General features: G+C 35.9%; 1 protein-coding gene across 2 annotated transcripts in view; it reads left to right on the forward strand.

Annotated features, from left to right (window-relative positions):
- The window catches only part of LOC118180628 (A disintegrin and metalloproteinase with thrombospondin motifs adt-1-like), a 152,437-nt gene that overhangs the window by 12,439 nt on the left and 124,151 nt on the right, over positions 1–15,847 (forward strand). Inside the window, exon 1 of one of the 2 annotated variants that reach the window (XM_085821227.1) lies at positions 15,636–15,776. The exons of the other annotated variant lie outside the window; for it this stretch is intronic. Within the exon in view, the coding sequence (XP_085677353.1) occupies positions 15,723–15,776 (54 nt within the window). The 5' untranslated portion in view covers positions 15,636–15,722. Of the gene's footprint in view, positions 1–15,635; positions 15,777–15,847 lie in introns of those variants that run through there. 2 annotated transcript variants of the gene reach the window in all.

Raw genomic sequence — 15,847 nt, forward strand, 5'->3', positions numbered from 1 at the left:
CCCTCCAGACTGTGTCCGGTGAGAAGATCGACATCGACGGAAAAGTAAATGTTAACATCACGTTTGGAAGTGCCGCTTACCATCACACGGCATATGTAGCAGAGATCACTGATTCTTGCATACTCGGATTGGACTTTCTAAGGAAATACAACTGTTCCTTGGATTTTAAAAATAACGAATTACATTCTACATCTGAGGACATAGCGTTATTTCTCGTTAATGATGAAGAAGTTAAATCTGTCCATAAAATCATAGCACAAGACTATATTACAATACCGGCAAGAACAGAAATTTTACTTCCTGGATCCATAGCCGAAAATAGAAATTTCCGCTACGGCATCATAGAATATCCCAATAACTGTAATATCCCAAAAGGAGTATTAGTAGCCTCAACACTCGTCGACCTATCCAGAACGGTTATCCCGGTGAGAGTCGCCAATGTAACTGAAAAGTCGAGAGTTATTAAGAAAGGTGAAGTGGTTGCAACATGTACTCCAGTAACCAGCGTTGAAAAAAAAGAGTAACATCCCAGAATCCGTGTCCTCAGAGAGCATTACATCGGAGTTATTGCAGAATGCACAATTAAACGATAAAGAGAAAAATGCTGCCGATCGCGTCATTAAAGATCTTCAAGTTGTTTTCTCCCGCTCGTCTTCTGACGTGGGTCAAACTAGTTTGACACAACATAGAATAGATACTGGCGATCATCCCCCGATCAAGAAACATCCAAGACGTCTACCGTTTGCTAAACAGGAAGAGGTGCGAACACTGTTAAAAGATATGGAAGAAGGCGATGTCATCGAGCCTTCAGCGAGTCCATGGGCATCTCCCATCGTTCTCGTCAGAAAGAAAGACGGCTCAACAAGATTTTGCGTTGACTATCGCCGGTTGAATGAGGTTACGAAGAAAGACAGTTACCCTCTTCCTAGAATTGATGGCATTCTAGACACTCTTTCTGGAAGCAAGTGGTTCTCAACACTTGATTTAAAGAGTGGGTATTGGCAGGTAGAAATCCATCCTGATGACCGAGAAAAGACGGCATTTACTACGGGACAAGGACTTTGGCAGTTCAAAGTGATGCCGTTTGGACTGTGTAATGCGCCGGCAACATTCGAACGTCTTATGGAGACTGTTTTGAAAGGCCTTTCTTACGAAGCCTGTCTGATATACCTGGACGATATCATCATCGTCGGAAAGAGTTTTGAAGAGCATCTAGAAAATCTTAGAAAGGTGCTTCAGAAACTGAAAGAGGCCAATCTGAAGCTGACTCCCGCTAAATGCAAATTGTTTCGAAAGGAAGTGACTTACCTGGGACATGTCATCTCTGCAGAAGGTGTGCGCACGGATCCTGAAAAGGTATCAGCGGTTAAATCCTGGACGCGTCCCGAAAATGTCCATCAGCTGAGAAGCTTCCTAGGGCTTTGCACCTACTATAGGAGATTCGTGAAGGACTTTTCTTCCATCACAAGACCCCTTCACAAGCTGACAGAGAGCAACCAAAAGTTCTTGTGGACAAAAGAATGCGAGGATGCATTTAACAACTTAAAGGAAGCTTTAACATCTGCTCCAATCCTGACGTATCCTCAGCTCGACAGACCATTTATTCTCGACACCGACGCGAGCAATGAAAGTGTCGGTGCTGTTTTGTCCCAAGAAATAGACGGGTAGTAGCTTACTGGAGCAAGTGCCTGTCTAAACCGGAGAGGAATTACTGTGTCACAAGGAAAGAGTTGCTCGCCATTGTCAAAGCTGTAGAACATTTCCATCATTATCTATACGGGAGAAAATTCCTCCTCCGCACGGACCATGCCTCATTGGCCTGGCTTTTAAATTTCAAAAATCCTGAGGGTCAAATAGCCAGGTGGATACAGAGACTCCAAGAATATGACATCACTATCCGTCATCGTAAGGGATCATCACACGGAAACGCCGACGCCCTGTCTAGAAGACCTTGCCAAGAAAACTGCCGATATTGTTCCAGGGTGGAAGCGAAATACGAGCTGCTGATTCCGGTCGCAAGACAAATTACAACATCAACATCGGCTGATCGAGACCCGTGGAGTGATGATGAAGTCAGGAAAGACCAGCTGGAAGACCGCGACATTAAACCCATACTTGATTTAATAGAGTCATCAAACAGAAAACCTACATGGCAGGACATTTCTATCTGTAGTCCTACAACAAAACAATACTGGGCACTCTGGGATTCACTTCACATTCGAAACGGCGTCTTATACCGGAAATTCGAGTCGGATGATGGGAAGACGTTCCGATGGCAACTGATACTTCCAAGATCCCGGATTCCTGATGTCCTCAAAGAACTACATAACAGCCCTACAGGAGGTCACTTTGGAATTATGAAGACCTTACAGAGAGTTCGTGAGCGCTTTTACTGGAATAATGCAAAGAATGACGTGCAAAAGTGGTGCCGATCTTGCGATGCCTGTGCAGGTCGGAAAGGACCGAGGAAACGCAGCCGAGGCAGACTGCAACGTTACAACGTAGGTGCGCCTTTTGAATGTATCGCCTTTGACATCCTGGGACCTCTGCCACGAACTGCTGATGGCAACAAATACATACTCGTTGTCATTGATTACTTCACCAAGTGGCCTGAAGCTTATCCTATTCCTGATCAAGAGGCAGTCACAGTAGCTGAGGTAATGATACAGCACTGGATTTCCAGGTTCGGAGTGCCTCTTCAGTTACATTCCGATCAGGGAAGGAATTTTGCCTCGGCAGTAATCAAAGAACTATGCAAACTACTTGGCATTGACAAAACTCAAACGACGCCATTGCATCCCCAGTCGGACGGCATGGTAGAGAGGTTCAATCGAACCAACCTTAATAACCTCTCGTTAGTGGTTTCCAGAAACCAACAGGACTGGGACAAGAAATTACCACTCTTTTTACTGGCTTACCGCAGTGCTGTCCACGAGACTACCGGCTATTCTCCATCACAGATGCTCTTCGGTCGTGACCTTCGTCTGCCTTGTGATCTATTGTTTGGCCGCCCTCCGGATGCTCCTTCATCGTCTGAGGAATATATTCAAGATCTCCAGACACGGTTTGAAATGATGCACAACTTTGCACGAGAGCGAGTCAACTTGGCGACGGAGAAGATGAAGACCCGCTACGACACAAGAGCTACTGAACATCAGTTCCACGAAGGAGACAAGGTGTGGTTGTGGAATCCGACTCGACGGAAAGGACTTTGTCCGAAATTACAGTCACCTTGGGATGGGCCGTACACAGTCCTAAAAAGACTGAATGACGTCGTGGTTCGGATTCGTAAGTCTTCGAACTCTAAACCTAAAGTCGTTCATTACGACAGGTTAGCTCATTACTATGGCCATAGTACGTAATGTAAATAATTGTAAATAGTATCAGACCATGGTCCTTTTTGTTTATAAATGTGTATTTGATTTGATTTGTATTTAGTATTTGATTTGCATTTAGTATTTGATTTGTATTTAGTATTTGTTTTGTATTTAGTATTTAATAGCATTTGATTTGTTTAAGTTAGTTATTGCATTTATTGTTTATATTGTTTGATATTGTAATGTAATGTTTATGCCTCAGTTGCATTTATGCCACAGTTGTAAGTTTAGCTTCCTGTCCAGGGATTGTACTGCCCGGAACGTGCAGTCCTTGGGAAGGGGGCAGTGTTACGAATTTGGTATTTAAAAAGCTAATGTTAGTTCAATTATAAATTAAATGGTTTTATTTCTCGCGCAATGCAGCGCGTGACGAATATTAAAAGAAAGCTAAGCCGGAAAAATTAAAAATACAAGAGCGCGTGCGTTAAATAAATAAATATCTCTTTTTGATTTCGAGAAAGTGCTGGAAAATTCTAGCGCGTGATTTTAAAATCTTATAAAAGGAGGAAAACATCTCAGTTTGTAGTAGTTGCTTAGTTTGTTGTTGTTTAGAAAACTACTGTTGTTGATTGTAGCGAATTCGCGGATTAGCGTTCTTTAGCTGTTTTGAATTACGTTCTATTGGACATTTGAGTAGTTAAAAGAAAACTACTGTGAGATATTGTAATACTGCATGATAATTTGAGAAAATTTAAGCATTTTTGTTGTGATAATAATAAATTTTTGTTCATTTTTCATCCGACTTGTGCATTCATTTCATAACGAACCCGTACGCACGCAACAATATTAGAAGTTTAGGAATGCACTATAGTTGAGTTATCTTAATACTTTACCGTATCTGAAATGCGACTGATTAAAAAGTGATTCGTTCTCAGTAGGTTTCTTTGTATGGCTGACTGAAAAATACTGTCATCTCCCAAACGTAGAGATATTTTTTTATTAAAGAAACACAATAACTTCCCCATGCACCACATAGTATCACGTGGGGTTTACAGAAGTAGGTATAAAACACAATACAAAATAAACAGAAGAAAAAACTGAAATAAAATTAAGGATGATTACAAAGTTTTACAATGAATTGACAGAAGGTGTTAAAGGCACTTCTCTCGGAAATAATTGGTAAAATTCTTTTCTAACAAAAAGGAAACACAGATGTGTTCTGTTGCTCAACACTGTTGGTCCGAAAATCACACTTTCAATTTTTCTGCGGCCAAAATTATTCAAAAAACGTCTTCCATTGGAGAATTGGATATGCGTACACATACACACATATAGTTATAATGGATTTTTTTAAAGCATAGGTGGATATATCATTGGCTAGCGCGTTTCGCAGCTACACCAAAAGTCCTGGGTTCGATTCCCAGGCAGAGCATAGTTGATTCAGCCTTTTATTCCTTGAGTGGGTCGATAAAGTGAGTACCAAGTTCGCTTGGGGACTAAACACCAGGGGTCCTGAGACAAGCTGTCCACTTAATATTGGCATATGCTCATACACACCGAGGCCTACGGTCTAGAAAGCAGATACCGGGGCATTGAGTCTAGAGGCATTTCTAATTCAAAAAATCTTTCTGTTCTAGTTAACGATCCTAATTCCAATCCATCTTTGCCTTCGGCCTTTAAAGAAATTGTTTTAGTTCTGGTTTCATCAACAGATGGCGCCACTTGCTGATTCTTGTCCAGGCTTTCTTATCTTATCTAATCATTATTTCCTATCTTGTTCATTTTCGGTTTTAGTCCTGTGAAATTTTGAAAATATAACGCTGATTTTTGTTGTTTGACTTCTGAATTAGTATCTGTTAAAATAACTTGAAATTTCCATGGCCAGTAAGAAATTGGGTTAATTTATAGTTTGTAAAGAAGTGATGACATGACAATCTCATTTTGATAGAAGGGAAAAAAATCTCTTTATTAAGCTCCCTTTATTTGAATTAATGAATTCGTGGTTCCACGAATCCACAATACTTTCATACATGACCTTCTTATAAAAGGAATTAGAGATACTGACAAAAGTGTCAATTTCCCGCTTAGTCACAGTCTTAGCCAGGAAATCGGCTCGTTCGTTTCCAACAACACCTGTATGACCACGAACAAATGAAAATGAAACCGAAATATTTTTATCTTTTAGGTTTTTCAGTTCTTTTTGAATCTCGATAATGATATTATTAGGAGAAGAAATACATTTTAAGATCTCCAAGGAGGAAAGGGAATCAGTACAAATGAGATAGTCTGAAACAGCACTATTTTGTTCAGAGAAGCATTTGATGGCGAAGTTTAAGCACACAAGTTCAGCTATAAAAACGGTACATTCATATTGATAAATAGCTATAAAAGCGGTACAAACGTAGAGATATTCAGATTGTTTATTCAAGCGACTAAACATTAATTATAGCTCTCTGTCTGAGGAGAGTCTGTATGCCTTCGTGGAGAACTTCCTATGAAAAACGAGTTCGCGTTTACGCACTGGGAGCAAACCAGGAAAACGCTGGTGCAGCCAATTCTTTCCTGGATACTCATGGTTTGGTTTGATTTATTTAATTATGAAAAAGCACTCGAGGGCTATCAGGCTCTAGGGTGGCTTCATGAAGGACTTTTTAAGGAAAACTGCCTTGTATACACTTTTTCATGGGTAAAACTACGAAAACATGAATGCAGCCACACCCTTATTCTGGAATTGAACTCAAATCGGAATTAGCTGTGTTTCATCGATTTTGCCGCTCTGCGATGGTGGACCTACCAGTAGCCAATTATTTAAATTAATTAAATAATCAAGAAATAACAAACCATCTTCCCGTTTTTGATTTTATTATTATGCGTACACATACACACATATAGTTATAACGGATTTTTTTAAAGCATAGGTGAATATATCATTGGCTAGCGCGTTTCGCAGCTACACCAAAAGTCCTGGGTTCGATTCCCGGGCAGGGCATAGTTGATTCAGCCTTTTATTCCTTGAGTGGGTCGATAAAATGAGTACCAAGTTCGCTTGGGGACTAAACACCAGGGGTCCTGCGACAAGCTGTCCACTTAACATTGGCATGTGCTCATACACACCGAGGCCTACGGTCTAGAAAGCAGATACTGGTGCATTGAATTTAGTTTAGATTCATCATTACATGTTCTAAATTCGAGGAATTTCATCCTGTGCAGTAAGTAAAATCCAGGCTAATGAAAAGGGGGTAAATAATGGAGGTATTGGTATTATTCAGTTGTGGCAAAGCAGACGAGGGCTATCTGCCTAAAGGGAGGGATGCTTTCGTGGAGGACTTTTTAAGGGAAACTGGCTCGTATACACGTTACACATGGGGAAAACCATGAAAACACCCATGCAGCCAGCCCGTTCGCGGGATTCGAACCTCGGACCGAACTACCAGTGTTCAGCGTCTTTACCGCTCGGATGCTGGTGGGCAAATAAGGGAGAAAAAATAATGAAACGGTAGTAGCAACAATAAAGTTTTGGGCTAAAATTTCTCTTGCATTTCGTGGCAATAATGAATTCTTTTCTGCTTCCCATAGTGGAAATTACATACGAGGCGTACAATATTTGGCAGAATATGATGTGTTTTTAGCTTGGCATTATACAATGGAGGATAAGAATTAAATGGCAGAAGAAGAGACTGGTATTTAAAAAACGCCAACCCGCAAAAATCGACTGGCAGTGTTCTTACCGAAGAAATTTCGGTACTATTCGGTTTCGAGGGCCGTAAAAAATCACCAAACTATTGTTGATGCCAATGCTGCCAAAAATAATTGCTCCAACCCTAATCATTGCGGCAAGAAAGGAAGTATAATAGTAAATAACTATCTAAGATTGATGTTTTAATTTAGATGAATGGTTAATTTCATTAAATACTTTTTTATTATTATAATTTATATGAAAAAGGCTAAACATGACTGAATGGAAGCATAAGAGTGTAAATAACTATTTCAGATCATTATTATAATTTATATAAAAATTGCTAAACATAACTGAATGGATGCCTGCATCGCTATTTCGCTACCGACTTATTGCTAAAGCATACTTTCATCTCGTTGGTTGTTCAAACGTCATTTTCTATAATGAATGATGCCTTTTCTTTGAAAATATTCTCGGTAAAGTGCAGAATCGCTCATTTATTTGTTCGCCGCTCTTTACAAGGGTAAAAACAATTGGATTTTTGTGAATTTTCTTTTTCTTTTTTGTGAAAATAGTGTACTCGATGTGTACATAGATAAAGTCAAGGATGTGCGCAGTGCCATTTTAGTGCAAGTCTAAGATTTTTTTAAAGTTTTTAAGTGAAAATAGGTCGATGTGCACATGGATACCGAGTATGTGCAGTTCTTAAAAACGCGTCAAGCAGTGGATGATTCTGTACTTTATCCAAAATTCTATTGCCGACTTTTCGTCATGGCTATTCCCAAATTGTTAAATCCATAGGATATATATATATATAAAGACGTCATATATATATATATATATATATATAAAGACGTCATATATATATATATATATATATATATATATATATATATAAAGACGTCATATATATGTAAGACGTCATTGAAATACTAGTTTAGTTTAAAAATCCTTTTTTGATTTTTTTTGTTACAAAACAAAAAAAAATCAACATACATTTTGTTTTGTTACATAACAAAAAAAAAAAAAAAAAAAAAAAAAAAATCTAAAATGGATTTTAAAATTAAACTAGTATTTCAATGGCATCTTAAGAAATATAGAACTACGCAATCTGAAATCAGGCCTTTTATAATACTTCTGCTTATTTCCCGCATTGCTATTTCGCTACCGCTAAAGCATAGTTTCATCTCGTTGGTTATTTAAACGTAATTTTCTATAATGAATGATGCCTCTTCTTTGAAAATATTCAGAATCGGAATTCAGAAGTGCAGAATCGCTAACTTATTTGTTTGCCGCTTTTTGCAAGGGAAATACAATTGGATTTTTGTCAATTTTCTTTTACTTTTTAAATGAAAATATGCCGAAGTGTACATAGATAAAGTGAAGGGTGTGCGCAGTGCCATTTTTGTGCAATTCTAGAATTTTTTTAAGTGAAAATAGGTCGATGTGCACATGGATACCGAGTATGTGCAATTCTTAAAACGCGTTAAGCAGCGGGTGATTCTGCACTTTACCCAAAATTCTATTGTCGACTTTTGGTCATTGGCAATACCCAAATTATTAAATCCATAGGATATAAAAAAAGGATTTAAAAATTAAACTAGTATTTCAATGACATCTTAAGAAATATAGAACTATATAAACTTACGCAATCTGAAATCAACGCGTACGCTAGATTTGGCGCGCTTTGAAATGAGCGCGTTTGCTAGATTTGGCGCTTTTGCGCATACATTTCCGCTGTAATTTTTTTACGGCCCTCAAAACGGGATAGTACCAATTTCTTTTAATAATAATAATAATAACAATAGTAATAACGGATATTAGTTAATTAGAACAGGTGGATACACTGTTTTCGGAAAAGTTTGAAAGAACGGCTGTCTTCTTCATTTTGATGCAAAATTTTTAATTTTAACAAAATTTGTGTGGTAAATTTCGTCTTTATGTCATAATTAGAACACTTTACATACTACATATGTCAGGGGTGACCAAAGTGCGGATCGCGAGCCTGATATGGCTCTCCCTGGCAATTTGTGCATCTCGTGCATACAAAATATATGTATGAAATATGGTAAACTAAAGCTATTCATTGTCCAAAAAGAAGTAATTAATTAGTTTAGACTCTTTTTACAAATTTATCGGGGATTTCTTTCTATTTAAAACCTCCTCCACTACTTCTATACTGATGTAAATGTGAACTTGTGGCTTTTAGAAAATCTAGATGCGGCTCTTACTGACATGAAGTTTGGCCAACCCTGATAAACGAATGCATCATGAAATTAAGAAGCGTTTGAACGCGCTAAACAAAGAAGTAAACAACTGCGTTACTGACCCTTAAATACCTTGCGCACATATGCATTTGTCATACATGTTCTAATGTATTAAAGGCGCTTATTATTAAAATGAAATTTTTTCGGAAAGCACATTGTTAAGTCGATTTTAATGGATCTTTCTTTTTTTCTTTCAGCCCAAAGGAGCGTTAGCTGAGAAGGGTTATTAATTTCGTTTTGGCATTTTGCGCCGATTCACTGTAAATGTCCTTATCACTTTTCAAATTGCTGCCACTAAATATTATCATTCTGTATTATAATTAAAGAAATTAAATAATGAAGAAATCTGCATAAATGTATGTATGTTTCTCGCATTGTGATATAACAACAGTACCTAGAGCCATATCATTTTGTATATCGTAATCCTCCTGCGAATATGGGCATGTGGAAGCCCAAATTTGAAATTTGGAATTTATTTTACTATCGATTTCCTATTTTGTATGGCCCACCAGCGGCCGAGCGGTAACGTCGCTGAACATTGGTAGTTTCTGTCCGGTGTTCGAATACCGCGAACGGGCTGGCTGCATTCAGCCAGCCCGTTCGCGGTTTTCCCCATGTGTAACGTGTATACGAGCCAGTTTCCCTTAAAATGTCCTCCACGAAGGCATCCCTTCCTTAAGGCAGATAGCCCTCCAGTGCTTTGCCATGATCTAATATACCAAAACCTATTTTGTATGGCTTACCAAATTTTTGATTAACAAACGCAAGGATTTCAAAGCGAACAATGGAAACTTTGTACAGAAAAAACATTTTTATCTCCAGCGCGCGAGACTGTGTATCGGAAATTCTAAAGATATACTTACTCATTTTAAAATTATTTTGCGATATTGCTCTTGAACTGAATAGTTCAAGTGCGAAGAACATGATATTTAATAAAGTAACACCAAAAAATGTTAAAAAACTTTGCTTTGGGCGTAAAGTATTTTTTTTTCTTTTTGTATTTAAAAATTTTTTTGAAATTAAATTTTTTTTTGTTTAATTTCAGGCTATTGTTCTCATTTAATTTTTTCCTTCATTATTTACTTCCCCTTTTTTTAAGTTTGGATTTTAGTTCCTACAGTGCGGTATTATGTAATTAATTCAAATTAACGACAATTAATTAACGACGTTAATTCAAATTCTTATGTTAATTCAAATTAACGACAATTAATTAACGACGTCAATTCAAATTCTTATGTTAATTCAAATTAATTAAATTAATTAATTAAATTATGTTAATTCAAATTAAATTCTTACGTTAATTCAAATTCTTATGTTAATTCAAATTAACGACAATTAATTAACGACGTTAATTCAAATTCTTATGTTAATTCAAATTAACGACGTCAATTCAAATTCTTATGTTAATTCAAATAATAATAAAATTTTTCGCATTTAGAACGTATAATGATGCATTTATCTATGCTAAAAAATACCGTTGTAAATCGGTAATAAACGACGATCAGAATTTGTTTTGACCCCCCCCCCCCCCAATATGTTGTCCTCTTTTACGACAAATTCCAACTGACTGTGCATCATTCGACCTCGAAGTATTGTTACCCAGAAAATACTCTCAGTGTTTTTTAAATGAGTGCAACTGATAAATATATTTTAAAAAAAGTGCAGTTCGAAATTGTGCCATATGGGAACGTTCTCCGTTTCCCACCTCGTCAAGTGATATGGAAACAATATGCGTCCGGGCGGTCACGCCTAAACCGATTCAGATTCCACGGAAGTCAGCGCCCTCTGACGGAAAAAGGTAGCGACCGCCCATATGTCGCTTTTCAGGTTTGTAGGGAAACGTTGGTTGTTGTGGGGTCTTGATTTGAGGAAAAAAGGTATTTTTAACGAAATTTAACGTCCTGAGATCTTGGGAAAAGGGGAACAAAATATTCTGAAAGGATTGAGATTCTAACATTGCACCAGAGTTTATATTGTTGCATTCGTACTTGTTCATAATAAATTGAATGCGCAAGTCCAATAAAAGGTTAAGAAAATTTATTCTTATCAAAATAAATATAACACAACTCTGGAAATTTCCTCAGAGATATTCGTACAAAACTTCACAACATCACGCAGTAGTTATACTTCAAACTACTAAACAAATTAAATAGAAAGGATGAAGGGGGAAAAAAAAAAGGCGCATCTAGAGAGAAAGCTAAATCTGATATCTCAGTTCCACGCGTAAATAAAACACTCGCAATAACAGTAACTAAACTAAATCGAGAGTTCTTTCTAGTAATTTCTGCTTCTCGAGATTTCTGGAAAGCAAAAAAGGTGTGGAATTACGGTTACAGCTAACAAAGCGGTCAGTTACATTTATTTAATTTCAATACAAATTACCGAGATAAAGTTTTACTCAATGTAAAATCCACTTGTTCCTGTATTTTTAACTTTCCGGCAATGTCTTTTTGCGGAGTCGGATCAAAAGTAAACTTTCAGTATTTGTGCGCGGAAACATTTGCCTTTTCGTCCTAATCCCTAATACCTCTTTGAAACGGGGGTAGATAAGGTATTTTCTTGCTCATTTCTTCGTGCTCTCGTGGTGTAGCGGTGGCACATTCGGCGCATATTCGAGAGGTCCACGTTCGAGTCCCGGCAAGGGCATTGCACATAACAAACAAACAAACAAACAAACAAACAAACAAACAAACAAACAAAAAAAAAAAACCCACTAATAACTCTAAAATGCATCTTCGATTATTGCTAACAAAAACCATCTGTTTCCATGGGACAAGATTTTATCTCAATTTGAAAATAAAGACATCTATTAGAAGCGTTACGAAAAATTAAAAAGTTCATTCTTTTTTATTTAAAAAACACTAACATTTAAATCCTGTGTAATTTTTCAGCTGTATTCTTATTACGTTATTTGGAATATATCTTTATTTTTTAAAATTTCACAACAATATAACGCATGGCTTATTGACTGTTTTTCATATCAAATTGTGTGAGCTAGATTAATTCAAACGTCCTCAGGACACGAAAAACATATTAACTTAACGCTTGTTTTACAGTGTTAGACGAAGTCTGCACAAACAGTTCCCGTTAGCTTTCGTTTTTGGGGGGGGGCGAGGGAAAGCGAGGGAGAAAAGAAAGTGCCAATCTGTAAATTACAGAATCCAGTCTCAAATCTGAAGATGAGTTTACCACTAAAAACTAAAATCTTCGATTTTTTTTTAATTTGAAAAAATGGGAAACATCGTAAAGATTAAAAAACAAATAAAAAAAAAATATTTGTACGAGCTACATAAAAATGGCAGTAAAAACATCTTTTTAATTAAAGAAGAACGGAAAAAAAACCCACAATTGTCAATGCTCACAAAAATTATCAGTTGACAATATCATAAATTAAATGCATTTTAGTTTAAATCAAATAAATGCAATATTAAGAAAGTAAAATAAATATTTAGAATATTAAGAATTGCGATTATTGCCATTAAATTGTTCAATTTCTTTTAGTTAACAGAAGTCCGATTAAACTTGAAAAGAAATTTAAAGATCTTATGCAGTGCCGAATGGCAGCACTCAGAGAATCCACTGTGCGAGAACGAACATGCAAGTGCGAAGTTCTTATACAGTAGACGCCAACTGATGTGATCTCTTTTAATATTGGTTTCGAATTGCCGGCCAATTGATGTGATCTCTTTTAATATTGTTATCGAAATGCCGGAGTTCCGCCTCTTTGAGTGTATACATGAATAAAAATAATTTTAAAAAATATTCCGTCCAAAAGGGGTGCATTTTTAACGTTTTGTGGGTTATCTTTATTTATTAAATATTATGTTCTTCGCACTTAAACCATAAAAATCAATTCAACAGCAATATCGCAAAATAATTTTAAAATCAGCATATCTTTAGAATTTCCAATACACAGTCTCACGTGCTGAAGATAGAAATATTTTTTGTCTCCGTACAGTGTTGCCATTCGGCGCTTTGAAATCGTTGATTTTGTTAATCAAAAATTAGTTAAAGTTTTACAAAATATGAAATCAATATAAAAACGAATTTCAAATTCCAAATTTGGGCTTCCAGATGCCCATATTCGGGTGGAAACGTACGTTATTCAAAATTGCATGGCTCTAGGTACCGTTGTTTTATCACAATGCGAGAAACATACATACATTTACGCAGATTCTTCATTATTTAATTTCTTTAAATATAACACAGGACGATAATATTTGGTGGCAACAATTCGAAAGGTGAATCGGACATTTATAGTGAACCAACACAAATTGCAAAAACGCAAATAAGAGTCCTTCAGGAAAATTTCCCTTTTGGACAATAAATAAAAAAAAAAAAAAAAAAAAAAAAAAAAATCTGAAATGTTTCAGATTTTAAATTACGTCCAAAGGGGCGTTTTTTTTTTTTAACGTTTTGAGTGTTACCTTTATTTATTAAATATCATATTCTTTGCACTTAAACCATAAAATTCAGTTCAAGAGCAATATCGCAAAATAATGTTAAATTAAGCATATCTTTAGAATTTCCGATATACACAGTCTCGCGAGCTGGTATTTTAAATTTTTCGCGAAAAGTTCTTTCGCGTTCAAAAGTTGTTTCGCGTTCTTTTATGGAGATAAAAGTATTTTTTTTCTATATAACGTTGCCATTTCTCGCTTTTAAAGCATTGAGTTTGTAAATCAAAAATTCGTTAAAGTTTTACAAAATATAAAATCTATAATAAAACAAATTCCAAATTTGGCATTTCAGATGCCCATATTCGCAGTAGGATTTCGTCATTCAAAATTCGATGGCTCTATGTACCATTGTTTTATCACAATGCGAGAAATAGACAATCATTTATGCAGATTTTTCATTATTTAATTTCTTCAAATATAATGCAGGACTCTAACATTTTGTGGCAACAGTTTGAAAAGTGAACCGACGTTTATGAGTCCGACGCAAAATCGCAACACGAAAACAATAGTCCTTCAGGTTCAAAGCCCCTTTGGACTAAAAAAAAAAAAAAAAAAACCCGAAAGGGTCTTGATTTTAAATTACGTCCAAAGGAGCGATTTTTAACTTTTTGTGGGTTACCTTTATTTATTAAATATCATGTTCTTTGCCCTTAAACAATAAAATTCAGTTCAATAGCAATGTCGTAAAAATAAGTTTAAAATGAGCCTATCTTTAGAATTTCCGATCCACAGTTCCGTGCGCTAGAGATAAAAAGTTTTTTTTTTTTTTTTCCGTAGAGTGTTGCCATTGCTCGCTTTGAAATCCTTGAGATTGTTAATCAAAAATTCGTTAAAGTTTTACAAAATATGAAATCGATAATAAAACAAATTCCAAATTTCAAATTTGGTCTTCCACATGCCCATATTCGTAGGAGGATTACGTCGTTCAAAATTCGATGGTTCTATGTTCCGTTGTTTTATCACAATGCGAGAAATATATATACATTTATGCAGATTTTTCACTGTTTAATTTCTTCAAATATAATGCAGGACTCTAACATTGGGTGGCAACAGTTTGAAAAGTGAAACGGACATTTATAGTGATTCAACGTAAAATCGCAAAATGGAAACACACACACACACACACACACACACACACACACAGCAACAACAAGAAAAAAAAAAAAAAAAAAAAAAAAAAAAAACTGAAAGCTTACAGATTTTATATTAGCTTTATTTATTAAAATGTATCATATTTAAATCATAAAATTTAATTCAACAGCAGTATTGCAAAATAATCAAAAGTGCCTCTCTGTAGAATTTTCGATACACAGTCTCGCGTGCTGGAGATAAAAATGTTTTTTTTTTCGGGAAAAAAAAAAAAAAAAAAAAAAAATATTTTGTGGCAACAACTTAAAAAGTGATTGGCCGTTTTTAGTGAATCAAGGCAAAATGCCAAAACGAAATTTTTGGGTTAATAATAACCTAAAATAACGAATCCCCTTTGAGACACTAGACGAAATTCAGGTACCTATACGCCAGTTAGTTCAAAATTACTTGATTTACAGTTTTTGGTGGTGAGCATTTTCACAATTCCTGTAAATGAGTGCTTTTTTTTAAAATGCTCATAAACATGTGAAATTTAGCTTCCACTTAACACTACATAAGTGTTTTTTCAATGCTTTTATTTCTTTTTATTTATGCTTTTTGAATTATTAGTCAAACAAATTAAATTTGGTATTTAATTAATTAAGCGGGCATATGAAGTAGAGTAATTCGAATGAGTTATTGGAATAAGCAATGTGAGAGATGTTAAATCCAAGGGAAAAGTAAGGGAGTTTTTTCCCCAATGAAAGGGAAAAAAAGGTGAAGTTCAATGAGCTCTCCCCAGGTGACGCCGTCTCCGTTTGACGCAGTGTTGGCGGTAATTCGGGCGTCAAACACAAACTTTTCAAAAGTTGTTTCGCGTTCTCCGGAAGAAAGGAAAAAAAGCGAATGGGAGCTAGCTGCACAGCCATCAAACATGCGATGGATGGTGGCAGCATTCTGTTTATTGGTCTGGCTACAATTTGCAAAGGTAAGTTGTTCATATATATATATATCATTCTATTCGTATTTCAAAAAATAAATTATACTGTGGAAAATATT

Source organism: Stegodyphus dumicola, chromosome 7 (genome assembly GCF_044657685.1).
Source record: "Stegodyphus dumicola isolate Sdum_Otavi_A_Nest chromosome 7, ASM4465768v1".
In the NCBI taxonomy this organism is placed as follows: Eukaryota; Metazoa; Arthropoda; class Arachnida; order Araneae; family Eresidae; genus Stegodyphus; species Stegodyphus dumicola.